Source organism: Aythya marila, assembly GCF_965140915.1.
Source record: "Aythya marila genome assembly, chromosome: 23".
In the NCBI taxonomy this organism is placed as follows: domain Eukaryota; kingdom Metazoa; phylum Chordata; class Aves; order Anseriformes; family Anatidae; genus Aythya; species Aythya marila.
The window spans coordinates 7,169,640-7,185,600 of NC_139064.1; the positions used below are offsets into that span (position 1 = coordinate 7,169,640).

Here is a 15,961-nt window from a genome sequence, read left to right on the forward strand (position 1 = left end):
GCAGAGGGCGTGTCCTGACGGCGGGGGGCGTGGCCTACTGGCAGGGCTGGCCCGGTGTCAGTGGGCGTGGTCTGGTGGCAGGGGGCGTGGCCTGCCGGCATGCTGCGCGGTGCGCGCGCGCTGCGGGCGCTGCGGGGCCCGGGCGCTGGGGTCGGGCCCCGGGGGCGCGGGGGGGCGGCCCCCGGGAGGTCCCTGCGGGTCGCGGCCCCGCGGAGCTCCGACGTGTTCCGCGGTGAGGGGGGGTGGGGCTGGGGATTCGGGGTCGTGCTGGGGATTCGGGGTCGTGGGAGGCTGGGGGGGCGGCGGGGGTCGCAGGGGATAGGGATGGGGGCGGGGTAAAGGGGACCCAAATTGGGGAGGGGGACCTCGGGGTGCGGGGGGGGCTCTAGGGGGTGTGGGGTGGTGCAGGGAGGGGGCTGGGGGGGTCCTGGGGACCTGCGTGTGGGGTGCTGGGGGGGCCCCAAGGGGGAGGGGGCCGGGTGCTGGGGAGGGTGGGGGGGTCCCGGGGGGTGCGGAGGGGGCTGGGGGGGGCAGGAGGGCTCCAAACGGCCTTGGGGCCGTGGGGAAGGTGTCCGTGCGCTCCGCCCCCATGGCCCCAATTCCCCGCAGAGCTGGGGCCGGCGCTGTCCCGCCTGGGTCAGACGCTGCGGGAGCAGCTGCCGGGGCCGGGGGCCTGGGACCCGCAGTGGAGCCCCCAGAGCTGCCCCCCCCCGGAGCAGGCAGACGTGGTGGTGGTGGGGGGGGGCGTCGTGGGCTGGGCGGTCGCCTACTGGCTGAAGGCGCTGGAGAACCAGCAGCACGGCATGCGGGTGCTGGTGGTGGAGCGGGACCCCACGGTGAGACCCCAGCTCTTGGGAGGGTGGGGGGTGGGGAGGGGGGCACAGCCACCCCCTCTCATCCCCCTGTCCCTCTATGCCCCCGCCCCCCCGAGCAGTATTCCCGGGCCTCCACCGTGCTGTCCGTGGGGGGCATCCGGCAGCAGTTCTCCCTGCCCGAAAACATCCGCCTGTCCCTCTTCTCCGCCGCCTTCCTCCGCAACATCAACGTGAGTCTGGGGGGGGGGGGGATACAGCGAAGGGGGGTCTCACCCCCACACCTTGCTCACCAGGCTGTGTGTCCATCCCCACCCCCCCAGGACTACCTCTGGGTGCCCAACGAGCCCCCCGTTGACCTCCAGTTCCAGCCCTCGGGGTACCTCTTCCTGGCCTCCCAGCGAGGCGCTGCCACCCTGGAGGCCGGCGTGAAGCTGCAGAGGTGAGGCCTGGCCCCCTGCCCGACCCCCCTCCCCTGGTGTTGTCACCCCCCCACGCACCTGATGCCCGTTGTCCCCAGGCAGGAAGGTGCCAAGGTGGCCCTGCTGTCCCCCAGCCAGCTGAAGGCCAAGTTCCCTTGGATCAACACGGAGGACGTGGCTGTGGCGTCCTACGGTGAGGGGGAGACGTGCTGCATGTCAGGCTGGGGGGGCTTGGGGACAGCGGTGCCACCTGCTGTGTGTCCGTGTGTGTGTGTCCCCACCCCACAGGGCTGGAGAACGAGGGCTGGTTCGACCCCTGGTCCCTCCTCAACGCCTTCCGGAGGAAAGCCATGTCCCTGGGCGTCCTCAGCTGTGTCGGGGAGGCAAAATGTGAGCCCCTGGCGCGGTGACACCGCAGTCACCACTGCTGCCCACTGCCGCCGGGCACCAGGACACCCGTACTGTCCTTCTCTCCCCCACACAAAACAAAAACAAAAACAAAAACAAAAAACACGTTTCCAGCATTCATCACACCCACTGAGGACGAGATGCAGCTGATGGCACGGGACCGCGTGAAATACGTCAACGTGAGCGTGCCCCCTCTGTGCCACTGCCGTCCCCAGCTTGGGGGCTAGTCCCGTGTCCCCCCCGCCATTGTCCCCACTGTCCCCAGGTGCGCCTGCCCGACAGCCCTGAGCAGCAGCCCGTCGCCTGTGCCATCGTTGTTGTTGCTGCCGGCGCCTGGAGCGGGGAGCTGCTGGCGACGGCCACCGCCAGTCTGCCGGGGGGGTCCCTAGCCCCCCTCCCCATCCAGCCCAGGAAGAGGTCGGTGCTGACCCCGAACGTTGGAATTTCCCCCCCCCCGCTGTCCCTATTTGGGCGCTTTTTAGCCCCAAAACGGAGAGGGGACGTGGTGCTGTGCCCGCAGGTACGTCTACACGTGGCACTGCCCCGACGGGCCGGGCCTGGAGTGCCCCTTCCTCATCGACACCTCGGGGGCCTATTTTCGGCGCGAGGGCATTGCTGGCAACTTCCTAGGGGGCATGAGCCCCCCCGAGGTGCGTCCCAGGGTGGGGGCAGTGTAGGGTTTTTTTTGGGGGAAGGACACCCTTCTGATGTGTCACCTGTGCAGGGGGACGAGCCGGACACAGGGGACCTGGAGGTGGACCACGACTTCTTCCAGGAGCAGGTCTGGCCGCGGCTGGCACACCGCGTGCCCCCCTTCCAGACACTGAAGGTAGGGTGCTCCCCCTCGACCCCCCCAAAAAAAAATATGGGGGGGGGGCACAGCCCTATTCACACCCCATTTCTGACACAGGTGAGGAGCTCCTGGGCCGGCTACTACGACTACAACACCTTCGACCAGAACGGGGTGCTGGGCCGGCACCCCCAGCTGCAGAACGTTTTTGTGGTGGGGGGGTTCAGCGGGCACGGGCTGCAGCAGGCCCCCGCCGCCGGCCGTGCTGCCGCCGAGCTGCTCCTGCACGGCCGCTGCAGCACCATGGACGTGGGCAGGCTGGCGCCCAGCCGCCTGCTGCATGGGGAGCCCCTGCGGGAGGCGGCCATCATCTGAGCCGGGGGCTCCCCCCGCCAGAAAAGGGGTGTCGGGAGCCCCCCGCCTCAACAAGGGGCGCCGCGGAGGAAATAAAGAGAAATAAAGGTGCTGTGGCTGCGTGGGGTGATGGGGGCCATGCGTCCCCCCCCGTGTTCCCCTTGCTGAGGCCTCCCCGCTGCTCCCTGTTACACTCCAGTGCTCCCAGTCCTCCCCTCACCCCACTGCCCCCGTCACCCCCCACTGCCCCACATCGCCCCCAGTGCCTCGTCCAGCTCCTGCTCATTGCCTCCCACTGCCCCATTACCCCCAGCGCCCCCAATTCCCCTCACCGACCCCATTCCCCTCCATCACCCCATTCCCCATACATTACCCCCCATTATCTCCTTCCCCCATTGTCCCCAGTAACCCTTATTTCCCCATTCCCGTTACTATTGCCCCTCCTTATCTCATTGCTCCGTTACCCCATTACCCCCATCCCCCTTTTGCCCTTGTTGCCTCAATGCCCCTTTACCCCCCATTATTCCCATTACCCAGTTGCCTCCCATTCCCTATTTGCTCCCCATTATTCACATTATCCTGTTACCCCATTATCCCACTACCCCATTATCCCGTTCCCCCTTTGCCCCATTCGCTCTTTAACCCCATTTCCCGCTTGCCCCCGTCCCCATTACACCCCATTACCCCCCATTCCCCTATTGCCCCCATTGCTCTCCACTATCCTGTTACCCCATCACTCACTGCCCCCATTCCCCCATTATTCCCCTTTGTCCCCCATTACCCCGTTACCCCATTCCCCCCCATTACCCTGTTATCCCCATTATCCCGTTACCTTCTATACCCTATTCCCCCCATTATGCCCCATTACTCCCCCCAGTATCCCCCATTACCCCCATTATCCCACGTTATCCCTCATTACCCTGTTATCCCCATTATCCCGTTACCTTGTTACACTATTCCCCCCGTTATCCTCCGTTACCCCCCATTACCCCATTATCCCCTCTCCCCCCCATTACCCCCCATTACCTCCCGTTACCCCATTATGCCCCATTACCCTGTTACGCCGTTACCCCCCATTACCCCATTACCCCCGTTATCCCCCATTACCCCGTTATCCCCACTCCCCCCCATTACCCCCATTATCCCCCATTACCCTCTTACCCCCATTATCCCCTGTTACACTGTTACCCTATTCCCCCCGTTACCCCCCATTACCCCATTCCTCCCCCATTACCCCCCCGCCCCTCTGCCCGCTGCAGCCGCGTTGACAACTGCGCATGCGCCGGGTGCCGCCCCCCCCCCCCTTCCCTCCGCGGCGCATGCGCACCGCCCTCCTCCCCTCCCTCCCCTCCCCTCCCGGCCGGGGCGGCGCGAGCTGGGCCCTGCTGCCGCTCGGCGCGGCCCGGCCCGGCCCGGCGGTGAGTGCGGGGCGGGGGGGCCCTGAGGCGGCCGCGAGCCCCGGGGGGGGGGCCCTGAGGCGCCCTGAGGCGCCCTGAGGTGCCCTGAGGCGCCCTCGGGCCCTGCGGCCGCGGCGCTGAGGCACCGGCCCCCCCCCTGGCACGGCCCCGCTGCCTCCCGGGGGGAGCTGGGCCGGGCTGCGGGGCTCGCGGCCTGCCCGCAGAGCTGCCTCACGGGGGGAGGCCGAGCCTGGGGCCTGCTGGCTCTGACGGGGGGGGGAGGGCTCTGCGCTCTGCGGTGCTGGGTCGGGGCTTGCTGTGGAGGGAGCGCAAGGCACGGGCAGAGGCAGTCCAGGAGCAGCCCTCCTCTGTCGGGTGCTCGTTGCACGCCTTGAGTTTCTTACCTGGCCCCCGAGGAGGAGGGGGCGCGGAGGTGCGAAGCGTTAAATTCAGGCTTGTTGGGTTGTGTTTAGCCAGGATGCTTTTGTACCTGGCCAAAGAGACATCCGTAGTAACAGCCTGTGTATGGGTATGGGCACCGTGCGGCGCGAAGAACAGAAAGTATTGCCTTGGTATCCTGCCTGGGTGCTTTTAAAAATAACCAGATAGAATCCCTAAAGGAGCCGTGCACAGGGTAAGTGTTTAAGGGAAAAGAGGTGTATCTGTGGGGGTGTCGCTCCTGGATCAGCGGCCTCGTGTCACTGGGCAGAAAGCATCCTCGTGCCCCTTGTCGTGGTGAACCTACCTGATTCCTCGAGCAGCCAGCAGTGCCGTGTGTGTTTCATGACTGTCCTCTCAGCCTACACCTTCCTGCTGAGATCGCTTTTTCCACGCTGAGCTGACAACCCGAACCACCTGCAGCATAGCTGCTCTGCTGCTGGATCTTCCTGCCAGGTCCTGATGTTTGACACCGAGAGGCGCCCATCACTGGCTCTGGGGCCCTTGCTCCCTGTGCAGGACGTTCCCTGCTGGGCTTCATCCCCGCCCCATTGTGCCAACTTTCCCTTCCAGCATCCCACAGCACATCGTGTCGTTCTGAGACAGGTGCTGGTGCTTAGGAGCACAGGCTCTGCGGGACAAGTTGTTAGCGTGAGATGCTGCAAATCTGACAGGGCAGATCCCCTCTGCACTGTGTGCCTGAGGGTCTTTGCCTGGTAGCATGCTGCTGAGAGCCAGAGCTGGGTGCTTAGGAGCCGGTGTTGGGGTCGGGCATGCGCAGGGCTGCTCGAGCAGGTGTCGTGCCCGAGGTTTTGGAGCCCTGCAGCACGCCAAGGGGAGCTGATGGAGGTGAAATGGTGGTGATGAGGCTGCTGCTAATCTGCTGGAGAGCTGGTTCAGGAGGCTGCAGAGTGTGAGTTGCACGCGGGGAATTTTCTTCCTGCTTCATTCAGTTGCACACCACTCCAGCATTGGATGCCTCTCCTGGCCACGCGCTCTAGCTTAGGCTTGTTGTGAAGATCTTTCTGTAGAAGTGTAAAGCAGAGCTGGTGGGGTTGTCGTGGGACTGTCCAGCCTTTGGAAGGAGACATTCAGCTTGGTGAAGCATTTTCGACCTTCCCATCGTTTCCTCCTGCTGGTGCTTGTGCGGTGGCCACAGCATGCGGCTGTTTGGCCGTGTTTTCTAACTCAGGTGCTTTCTCAATCAGAAAACAGCAGGCGACACACCAGCAAGAGGGTGAAACGTCCTGCTGGTGTGGCCAAATACTTGTCTGTTGAGGATTGCTGGGGTGTGATTTGGCTTGTAATTACCATGCTCAGACTGATGCGTCAACCGAGATGTGTTGTTTGTGCCTGCCACAGTCCTGTGTTTGCTCTCTCCACAGACTCCATCCATTTTCCACCTCTCCATGATGAGAGAGGCTTGGGTTCGGCTTTTCCCCTCTCCCTGTAGTTGATAGTTTTGGAACCAGAGGTGATGCTGGAGTCAAGATGGCAGATAGTGTGAAAACCTTCCTTCATGACCTGGTCAGGGTAAGTTTGCGTTCCGGGTCCTGCGTCGCAGGGACTGTTCTTGTTTGCTGTGGGGATGGTGGGTCTGCTGCAGGGAGTGCCTTCCTTCCCGTACACTTGAGGGGACGTTACAGAATTTGAAAGAAAGGGGGCTCCAGATGTATTTTAATTGAAGACATCTTCAATAATCGTTTCAATACCCTGGAAAATGCTGTCAGAAGAAACCAACTGATGTCATTTTGGCTGCCCAGCTTCTTGGAAGTGGTTCTCTGTCCCACATCCCAGGAAGGATTAATTTCATGCCAGCTTTAGGACAGTGCCAGCATCCTAAAGGAGTGCAGTGTGGGCTTGGGGAGTTATTGCCAAACGTAGGTGAGCACTGTATGGCTGACCACTGTTGTTTGCCAGCACTGGTGTGCTGTGTGCTCTCCTGACGTTCTTTTTTCCATGTCATAAGTGGGTCCTACCCAAAATTACCCAGTATGTGCAGGCCGATAGGTCAGTTCTTGATTTCATATGGAAAAATGTACAGGGTTAGTATTTTGTGAGGTGGGGTGCTGTAGCTGAGCTTTCTGCTCGCTGATGACAGGTAGAGGTGGTGTGGTGCTGGGGCTGTGGGATGCATGCTCCCTGAGCTTTAGTAAGTGTTTCCTAGAATAATAACTTCCCACTACTGTGTGCCTGTTACAAAGGGCAAGCTGAGCCTGGGACAGATTTTCTTTGGGCAGAAGTTACCTTTGTAGCCCCTATGAGCAGGGCGGTTGTTTAATGGCAGTAAGGCTTCGCACGAGCCGAGCGCTCCTACCCCGTGCTGCTGTCTCTCCCAGGTGTAAGTGCAGGTTTCAAACCCTCGTGATGTGATGCTGAGATAGACCCAGCTTTCAGACACTCGTCAGTTAAATGAGCGAAGGCTTGTGGTGCCCTGGCCACAGTGCGAAGCGGAAGAACCCGTGTCATTTTGTGACGCTTTCGCACCATCTGTAAGCAGTGGGGAGAGCAACCCGTGTAATTAATTCCTACCTCATCGGGTACGAGCAGCAGCTTGCTCTGCGGTTTGTCAGACGTGTACATGGCTTCAAGATCTACGCTGTTATGTCAAGGACTCCGCAGACTGAACTGGTGTGTGAGCCACCTAGGCAGTAACACTGTCCTGGACCCCTGAGGTCCTTATGGTCTTGGTTTTGATGTGAGATTTTGGTGATGGTGGCAATGATACCTGCTGGGGCTGGAAATAGCTGCCTGTGGAGCACTAGAAGGTTGCGAGAGGAGCCTTTCAGATGAGTGAGGCAGAGACTTACTTTGGGGCGCTTCTCTACTAACAGTTTGTTTTGCTTGCTGTGTGGCAGCAAGGCTGTGAAAGGTGCCCGCGGTGTCTGTTGGGGTGGGAGTCCTGCTGACTCGTCTCCTTCCCAGCCCTCTCTGTCCTTCCAGGCAGCTCGACCTCAAGCCACCAGTGATATGCACAGGGCTCAGCCATTGCTGCAGCAGTAAACGTCACCCACGTGTAGAAGTTGCACTAGTCACCCTGCCAGCTGTGGCAAATTTGTCATTAAAAGAAAAAGAAGTTGCACTGGAAATCTTTTCAGATGCTCCCTAGAGCCTTACACGTATGTGGCTGATGTGAGAATGTTTCTGAGACAAAGACAGATGCTTTTATTTGTAAAGGAATAAGCATCAGCCTCGTACAGTCAGGCCACAGGGACTTTGCATTTCCGAAGTATTCTATAATTATATTTTATTGGCCTTAGAAATGCTGGCAGGGGAAGAAGTGCATTGTGCCAGACAGAAAAAAAAAAAAAAAAGGGCTGTGAAAGCTCTGACTCTGGTTTTTGCCAGGGTTATAAATAGAGGAGATTGATGAGAAATCACACCTTTAGACCAAAAAAAAAAAAAAAAAGGCTTTCCAGTGTTGCACCTAAAGCTGCTGGCACGTGTGGTGATTTAGGTCACCAGGCTGTGGAAAACAGACGGAGCTGCTGGTCTGAGCCTTGGTGCTGGCTACCCCCTCTCGCTGGAGAGCGTAACTGGCCTTCGCCCTTCTCCCATCTGAGGGCAACAAGCAATGTCAGCGAGGGGCTGCTCCCTCATCTCTTCCCCCAGATCCCTGTCCTGCTTGCTTGAGGGTTCCCCAGCCTCGATTGGGAGTGTGGGCTGAGTAAGGGCAGTGTTGATACAAATCCACCTTGACCCTGAGGAGGAGCTTGGAGGAGGTTTTATTTGTTCTTCTCAAGAGTGAAAGCCCAGAGTCTTCTGTGAGGAGTGGCTGGCATAAAACACAGCTGGATTGAGCTGGAGTTTGATCCATTTATCTTTTATCTCTCTGGCTGTTGCTCAGCACGGCTAGCATTTCTTTGAAAGCAAAGCTTTGTTTCCAGATTGCTTTATCTGGATGCGTCACAGCACTGCTGTCCTGGGAGTGTTTTTGCTTCCTTCCTTGTGCTGTGAGCCCCCTCCCTGTGAGATCTCTTTGTTAATTTTCTGTACTGGGCTGCCAGCCCTTCCCCAACAGAGGAGCTGGTAAAGCAGCAGCCACACGTGCAGCGCTGTGCACATGCGTTCGGCATGCGTTTATGTCCCTTTCCGTAACCAGGAGGTCTCAGATGGCCTGGGTCAGCTGTGTCCTGCTCCTCCCCCCTCTGGGGAATGGCAAGCCTGACGTACTTTCCTTGTGTCCCCAGGGAATCAAGGACTCCATCTGGGGCATATGCACCATCTCCAAGCTGGATGCCCGGATCCAGCAGAAAAGGGAAGAGCAGAGGCGAAGGAGAGCAAACAGTGCGCTTGCCCAGCGGAGGTTTCACATGGAAGAGAGGAAGCAAGAGAAGTGAGTATGGGGCCTGATGACACAAATCAGATAATTTGCTTGTTTCCTCCTCATCTACCGGCTACTGAGGGCGGGGAGAGAGAGCAACTGCCCAGAGCTTTGAAGAGCCCACTGAATTGCAAAACCTCTGCAAGTTGTAGTGATTTGGCAGGGCTTCTGCTTTTTTTCTCCAAATTACCCATCATATCACAGTAGTCTGGCTAAAAGGGAAGTTGAGGTAAGTGGGGTTTAAGAAATAAAGCCATTATTTTTGCCCGCACTTGTGAAGATCTCCATGAAAGTGTCAGAACCTTTAAAGACCTGAAACCTGAGCATCAGCAAAAGCTGAACTGCTGACATCTGCAGATGGCTTGCAGTAGAAACACCATTCATAAACCCAATTGTACTGAGTGCAAAACCAGTAAGTGTGAAAACCATGATGTGAAATGCCCTTTTTTCTACTCCATGTAACAATACTTTGGAGCTCTTACCGTGAGATAAGATGACTCCTTATGCTGTTGGAGAATTGAGAGGATGCAGGCACTTTGCAATAGCAGGTATGTGCTCTGCAGTGTGAAGCTGTACAAGCCAAAAGAACGTGGATTTCTGTCTCCTCTTTGTCCTGAACACTGACCACTCATGCTGCCTTTCAAAGATGGTTGCTGTTGGTGGTACTCGGAGTTGGGAAGAAGCAGCAGACAGCCTGCTCAGAGCACGTCTCTCATCCACGTAACGCATTCAGGGCAGATGAAGTATCACATTTTCCCAGCTTTGCTGTGTTCTGCAGCCATGTAGAACAGTTGCATCCACTAAGGCTGGGAATGCCAGAATTATATCCGTGTGGGAGCAAACCAGCATCTATTCTTGTGTCTGACTCCCAAACTGCACTGAGATGTTTCTCAATTGGCCTGATTACAGTTGGGCTGGCATTTGTTGCAGTTACTTTTGGATGGTAACGTGCCTTTCAAAACTTATTTACAACTTGTTTTGCCTAGCTCAGTGGTAGTTTGACCTTGTCTAAAGATGATGGAGAAGTCTCCTATGTCTGATTAGCTTACCCCTCTTACGACCGTAGAGGTTCCTGCCTTTTTGCATACATGCTGCCCTTGAGGATTGATGTTTATTTTAGGGGGACAGGGCAGTCCTCTTTTGCTGTTTTTCTTTGTAACAATATTTGGTAGCAGAAACTGATGGGAAAAGTCCACTATAGGGTCCTACAGAGCTGCTCTCTCTCTTGCGTATCCATAGACATATGTCATATGCAGGGAGAGAAGCCCAAACCACCCTCAGCTGGCGGCCTCTTCCAAGAACAAAAAGCACCCCAAAATCTGTAATTTTGTTTGAGGAAAACAAAGCTCGAGATCTTTAATAAACGCTTAAAATTCTGTTTCTCTAACTTGATGTTCCAAGGATATGTTAAAGAAACCCCAAATAAAAGCATGGCTCCTTTACTTTTATTTTGTTTAATTGGGAAATTTTATTTAATTTGGGGAATTCTTAAAGGTTGAAAGTCTCCCTGGTGCAAATCTGTAGAACTGCAGCTCACACACTGGCTGAAACCTGCTGCAAGTCTGCGCTGGGATTTCTTGCAGAATTCCAGCGTTCAGATAAAATCAGGTGTGCTGCTGCCATTGAGTTGCGTACCTGAGGAATTTCTTCAGGTGGCTGCTACGTCAGTGCCCAAAATATGGGGCCGAAGCAGTTGCCATTTGTCCGGATCCCAGGAGCTAAGTGTGTCTCGCTTCTCTCTATTCTATTGCTCTCCAGTGAACCCCGGATTGTGAGCCGGATATTTCAGTGTTGTGCCTGGAACGGAGGTGTGTTCTGGGTAAGTAGGTGTTTTTACTATTTTCTGTGTTCAGATGCTGTGGAAACCAGTGCCCTGCTCCAGTGCTTGTAAGCTTTCAGTGGTGCCTGGCTGCCCTGCAGCTGGAAGGCTGTAGGAGAAGCTGAACCGAGAGGAGCCGTTACGCTCCCTGGTCCCCATGCTGTATTTAAAGTGGCACAGCATAGGGCTGAAGTGGTGGACTCTCTTGGGAAACCTGTGTATTAAACCCTGCTTTTCCAGGTCTTTGAGGCTGCTTTTCTCCTGAACATTCAGCTCCTCCTTTGTGGCAGCCTGGGATATTGCCAAATTGAATATTGTTATCTCGAGTCATTTCCTCAGCTCTGGCCTTACCCTGACTGTTAGTATGTTTCAAGAGGGAAATTCTTAATGGAGCAGACACTTTGCAACCTACTAAATCACCAGCTGCTTTTTCCATTAGACTGTGGCAGGGTATGAGGAGTCATCGTGGAAATGTTAAAAGGAAAGTGCTCAATCACAGTTTTTGGCTGTATTTAAACAGATTCTTATGTACCAATGGATAACTGCCCATATAAAGGCATAGGTGGAGCAGGCATTGGGTCTGCCTTCAGATCAGTAGTTACAGCCTTTGCTGTCGTGATATGTGGACATAAAGCTTTCATTTGAGGCTGAGCTATTTAGGTGCCAAGCAGGAAGCTGTCTGCAACAGCAGACCATGTGGCTTTGGAGTCGTGGTGGCATCAGGAGGGGGTGTAGTACCTTTAGGTGCATTTCTGCCACGGGTGTAGTTGGAAGTTTTGGGGTTTCACTGCGCCAGGTGGCAGAAAAGAGCACAAGAATGAAAGTGCGAAGGCTCACCAAGAACTCTTGTTGTTTCTTTCTCCCTGTAGCTTAGCCTCTTCTTGTTCTACCGAGTATTTATACCCGTACTTCAGTCAGTCACAGCACAGATCATTGGTAAGTGCCTTTTCCAGTTAGTACATTAAGGGGTGCTCAGCAGTCTGTGGGAGTCCCAACACTCATCCCAAACTGCTGAGGCTTTGTTCTGTAAGCTGCTCCTTGTGCTTGTCTCCTTGCATTGTTTCTCTCCCTCCTGGCCACCCTGCTGATGGTGCGCTCCTCATTCAGCAGGATGTGAGAGCACAGCTTGTTTCGAGGTTGGGCCCAGCCCTCCGTTTGCCTTCCCCTGTTCTGTTTCACATCTTGGTGAAACCTGAAGTTTTACCAAGGCCAACTTGTGGGATGGGTTCTAGGAAGGACCCTTCTTGAGGGGACTTGGACGCTTTGGTTTTTTTGAAACAACAAGGAAATTTTTCTTCTGTCATCAACTGCAAAAATGTATGGATGAGGCTTGAAAACCACACACAGGCTGTGCTAAGCAATGCTGTGCTTAATTGTTCCATAGAAAATCAGACAGATGGGTAATTCTGCTAACAGACTGGAAGGGCCGACAACAGTCTTTGAACCCTTCTTGTGTTAGGATCTAGCCTGTTGGTTTTGTCACTCAGTACCCAACAGTTGTCAGTAGTTGCAGAATATTTTTGCAAATAAATAAAAAGCAAGTGGGTGGAGGAAGAAATGTTTTTTGTTTTTTTTTCCTTTCCTTGAGTGCTACAGTCAGGAGTATTTCACAATGGCAGAGATGGCTGTGCCAGGAAGCTTTAACATGGACCTGTTGGGTTTGTGATGTGAAATGAGGAGGTTCCTAATGTGCTTTTCTCCCTGTCTCTCTCTCAAAGGCGACCCTTCCTTACACGGTGATGTCTGGTCTTGGCTAGAGTTCATTCTCACCTCCATTTTCAGCGCCCTCTGGGTCCTTCCCCTGTTTGTGCTCAGTAAGGTTGTCAATGCCATCTGGTTTCAGGTAGGTGACGGGAACATTGACCGCGTGTCATGCGAATGATGGGAACGTCCTCGTTAAAGCTTGATCAGTCAGGAGTAAATCCCCAGGGTACCCTGCAGCCCCTTTTGCTGGTGGTATGTTGATGGCGTTTTGGCTGCAGATAAAACATTGCACGTCAGGCCCAGAAATGGCATGAGCCAGTTGTGTGGAGCATCTGCCATCTTGGCATCTCTGTGCAGAAGAGGGGCGAATTCCTGGTTTAGCCATAAGAATCTTAGAAAATCTGAAATCCCATCCTGAAAAGGGACTCTGGGGGTGTTCTCAGTTGGGCAACCACAGCTCACCGGCATTGTCTGTCATCCTAACTGCTTTTCACTGAAGTCCCCTTCTCTCTTTTGCAGGACATTGCAGATCTAGCTTTTGAAGTGTCTGGCAGAAAGCCTCATCCCTTTCCCAGTGTCAGTAAAATCATTGCTGACATGTTGTTTAACCTCTTGTTGCAGGCGCTGTTCCTCATCCAGGTGAGACCAGAGTAACGAACCAGAAAACAACGCAACGCCTGCCTGGGCCACCCCGCACCATGCTCTGGGGCAGTGGCAGGCACACTGCTCACCCTGAGGTCCTGAGCACCCCTCGCTCACCTGCCCTTTTCTTTCTCAGGGGATGATAGTGAGCCTCTTCCCCATCGATATCATCGGCCAGCTGATCAGCCTCCTGCACATGTCGCTGCTATATTCTCTCTACTGCTTTGAGTACCGCTGGTTTAACAAAGGTGAGTGCTGCCCCTGCTCTCGGCACCACCTGCAAGGCCGGTGGGGCTGAAATGTTTGCTGCTAGGCGGCCGTTTCCCTGCTCGAGTAGCATCCAGGTGGGCTGCCAGCAGGACGTGTGCAGCCACAGGAGCCCTGTGTGTGGCAAAGGAGTGAGCAAGCTGCTTTGCAGTCCCATACCAGCTGACAGGAAGCACTATTGCTGGTTATTGCTGTTCTCTATCTTGCTGCTACTGCGTGGTTTGTTTTCTCTCTGCCCATTTGCTCTTTTGGATAACAGTTATAAGTAAGTATTTCCATGCTCTTTGAAGTAGACTGAAAAGAAATGCTTGCCGTTCTTTTCATTTTCCTTCATTTTTTTTTTTTACAAGGGCTGAAGTGTAACGAAGAACTTTTCCCACCATGATAACTCTGTGGGTTGATTTCTGTGGGATTTTGTTCTCACCAGGAATTGAAATGCACCAACGGTTATCCAACATCGAGAGAAACTGGCCCTATTACTTTGGATTTGGCTTACCACTGGCTTTCCTCACTGCGATGCAGTCGTCCTACATCATCAGGTGAGTCTTTAGGAGGGCGGTTTGCTGTTGGGGAGTTGCCTGCTCCCAACCCAGAGCCCATACACTTCTTGCCTCCTTTCCTGCATCAGAGAACTTCACCCTCATCCACAGCACCAGAGATGTCCTCACAGAGGCCACAAGCAACCGAGGTGCCTTTTCTCTTTTCTTGCAGTGGCTGCCTCTTTTCCATTCTTTTCCCTCTGTTCATCATCAGCGCCAATGAAGCAAAGACCCCTGGCAAAACCTAGTAAGTAGTGGCCTGGGGAAGCTCTGTGCTGGTGTTAGATCCAGGACAAATGGATGGTAAATAGGGAACAGTGCAGGGAGAACACAGACTACCCATGCTTGGTGGGTGGGTGGAAGCGTGAAGGAATTGCAGTGCTGGGCTTCCTGTACCCACTTAAAAGCTGGGTCAATTCCCCTTATCCCCAGGGGAAAGCTGGGCAGCCACTGCCCCAAGCAGTGCGAGGGCTGGAGGGGGCTTCTCAGTGCGGGGGTAGCATCAGGGAGAGCCCAGGCTGTCAGCAGGCGGGAAGCTCACCGGCTCCGTTCCCTTTCAGCCACTTCCAGCTCCGTCTCTTCTCCCTGGTGGTTTTCCTCAGCAACAGGCTCTTCCACAAGACCGTTTACCTTCAGTCCACCCTGAGCAGCGCCTCCGCGGACCGGCTGCTGTCCCCCCAGCCATCTCCTGCCAAACACAAGCCTGCTTTGGGGCACTGAGCCGCGGCCGGTGGGGCGACGGGGCACGGGCTTCACCTCGGCTGCTAGGAAGGCCCCCAGGGATGGCAGGATGCAGCCTGCCGCGGTGCCTGCGCATCCCCTGCTGCCCAAAGCCCTGCCCGCGTGGTGGTGCAGTGTTCCCCCATGAGCATGCAGATGGGAAATGTGGGAAAAGTCTGGATTTTTAACACCTTTGTGAGTTTGGAAAAGCTGGGCTCCCTGTGCTTGTGTTCTAGCGTCGCTGCCCTCCTGGGCAGTTGTGTGTGTGTTCTCCCAGTGCCATCTCTCCCTTCCTCTTGATGGATGATTTGCAAACCCCAGTGTTTGCGTTCCCCTGGGGCACTTGAGGAATCCGGCTGGGCGGCAGCTTGTTCACAGCGGGGCTGGTGGCTGCTGTGGGCAGGCTCTGGGGGCGGTTTTTGGGGTGAATTCAGGGGAAGTCTGACATTAGACACCATTTCCCACAGCATTCTCCTCAAGAAACTGGCTGCTCTTGGCTTGGACTGGCGCACGCTTCGTTGGGTTCGAAACTGGCTGGATAGCCGGGCCCAAAGAGTCGTGGTGAATGGAGTCAAATCCAGTTGGAGGCCGGTCACTAGTGGCGTCCCCCAGGGCTCGGTGCTGGGGCCAGTCCTCTTTAATATCTTCATCAATGATCTGGATGAGGGCACTGAGTGCACCCTCAGTAAGTTCGCAGATGACACCAAGCTATGCGCGTGTGTCGATCTGCTCGAGGGTAGGAAGGCTCTGCAGGAGGATCTGGATAGGCTGCACCGATGGGCTGAGGTCAACTGCATGAAGTTCAACAAGGCCAAGTGCCGGGTCCTGCACCTGGGGCGCAATAACCCCAAGCAGAGCTACAGGCTGGGAGAAGAGTGGTTGGAGAGCTGCCAGGCAGAGAAGGACCTGGGAGTGATGGTGGATAGTCGGCTGAATATGAGCCAGCAGTGTGCTCAGGTGGCCAAGAAGGCCAACGGCATCCTGGCTTGTGTCAGAAGCGGTGTGGCCAGCAGGGTCCGCACCCCGAGTACCGGCCCCCCACCCCGGCTCTGTGCCATCGGGCCCGGCCCCGCCCGCCCCACGCCTCCCCCACGTGGCGGCACCCACGTGGCGCCCGCTTCCGCATCCGGCCACGTGACCCGGCGCGCCCCGCCCTAGTGCTCCCCGAGCCGGGACGGACACGTCACTGCTCGCGCTCTCCCGCCCCCGCCGGCTCCGCGCTCCGCCAATCGGAACGCCCCGGCCGCGGCTCGCCCTTCGCCCTCCGCCGCGCGCCCCGCCTCCCGGCCAATAAGCGGCGGCGCCGCTTGAGTGGCGTCCGGACG

General features: G+C 56.2%; 2 protein-coding genes across 2 annotated transcripts; both read left to right on the plus strand.

Moving 5' to 3' along the window:
* Positions 1–54: 54 nt before the first annotated feature.
* FOXRED1 (FAD dependent oxidoreductase domain containing 1) lies at positions 55–2,972 on the plus strand. The gene is made up of 11 exons (XM_082778043.1): positions 55–232; positions 610–836; positions 935–1,045; positions 1,136–1,254; positions 1,333–1,427; positions 1,523–1,624; positions 1,757–1,821; positions 1,908–2,059; positions 2,163–2,292; positions 2,367–2,471; positions 2,553–2,972. The coding sequence occupies exons 1-11, from the start codon at positions 100–102 to the stop codon at positions 2,805–2,807; spliced, it is 1,494 nt and encodes a 497-aa protein (XP_082634169.1). The 5' UTR covers positions 55–99; the 3' UTR covers positions 2,808–2,972.
* Positions 2,973–4,113: 1,141 nt separating this feature from the next.
* Positions 4,114–14,845, plus strand: EI24 (EI24 autophagy associated transmembrane protein). The gene is made up of 11 exons (XM_082777792.1): positions 4,114–4,204; positions 6,007–6,154; positions 8,812–8,957; positions 10,704–10,764; positions 11,634–11,700; positions 12,483–12,607; positions 12,988–13,107; positions 13,247–13,358; positions 13,805–13,916; positions 14,089–14,163; positions 14,477–14,845. The coding sequence occupies exons 2-11, from the start codon at positions 6,113–6,115 to the stop codon at positions 14,634–14,636; spliced, it is 1,020 nt and encodes a 339-aa protein (XP_082633918.1). The 5' UTR covers positions 4,114–4,204; positions 6,007–6,112; the 3' UTR covers positions 14,637–14,845.
* Positions 14,846–15,961: the final 1,116 nt, after the last annotated feature.

Coding starts and splice junctions, on each gene's coding strand:
- FOXRED1 (XM_082778043.1), top strand. CDS start 100: ATGCTGCGCGGTGCGCGCGCGCTGCGGGCGCTGCGGGGCCCGGGCGCT. Junction 837..934: donor TGGTGGAGCGGGACCCCACG/GTGAGACCCCAG, acceptor CCCCCCGAGCAG/TATTCCCGGGCCTCCACCGT. Junction 1,625..1,756: donor CTGTGTCGGGGAGGCAAAAT/GTGAGCCCCTGG, acceptor ACACGTTTCCAG/CATTCATCACACCCACTGAG.
- EI24 (XM_082777792.1), top strand. CDS start 6,113: ATGGCAGATAGTGTGAAAACCTTCCTTCATGACCTGGTCAGG. Junction 13,359..13,804: donor GTACCGCTGGTTTAACAAAG/GTGAGTGCTGCC, acceptor TGTTCTCACCAG/GAATTGAAATGCACCAACGG. Junction 14,164..14,476: donor AAGACCCCTGGCAAAACCTA/GTAAGTAGTGGC, acceptor GTTCCCTTTCAG/CCACTTCCAGCTCCGTCTCT.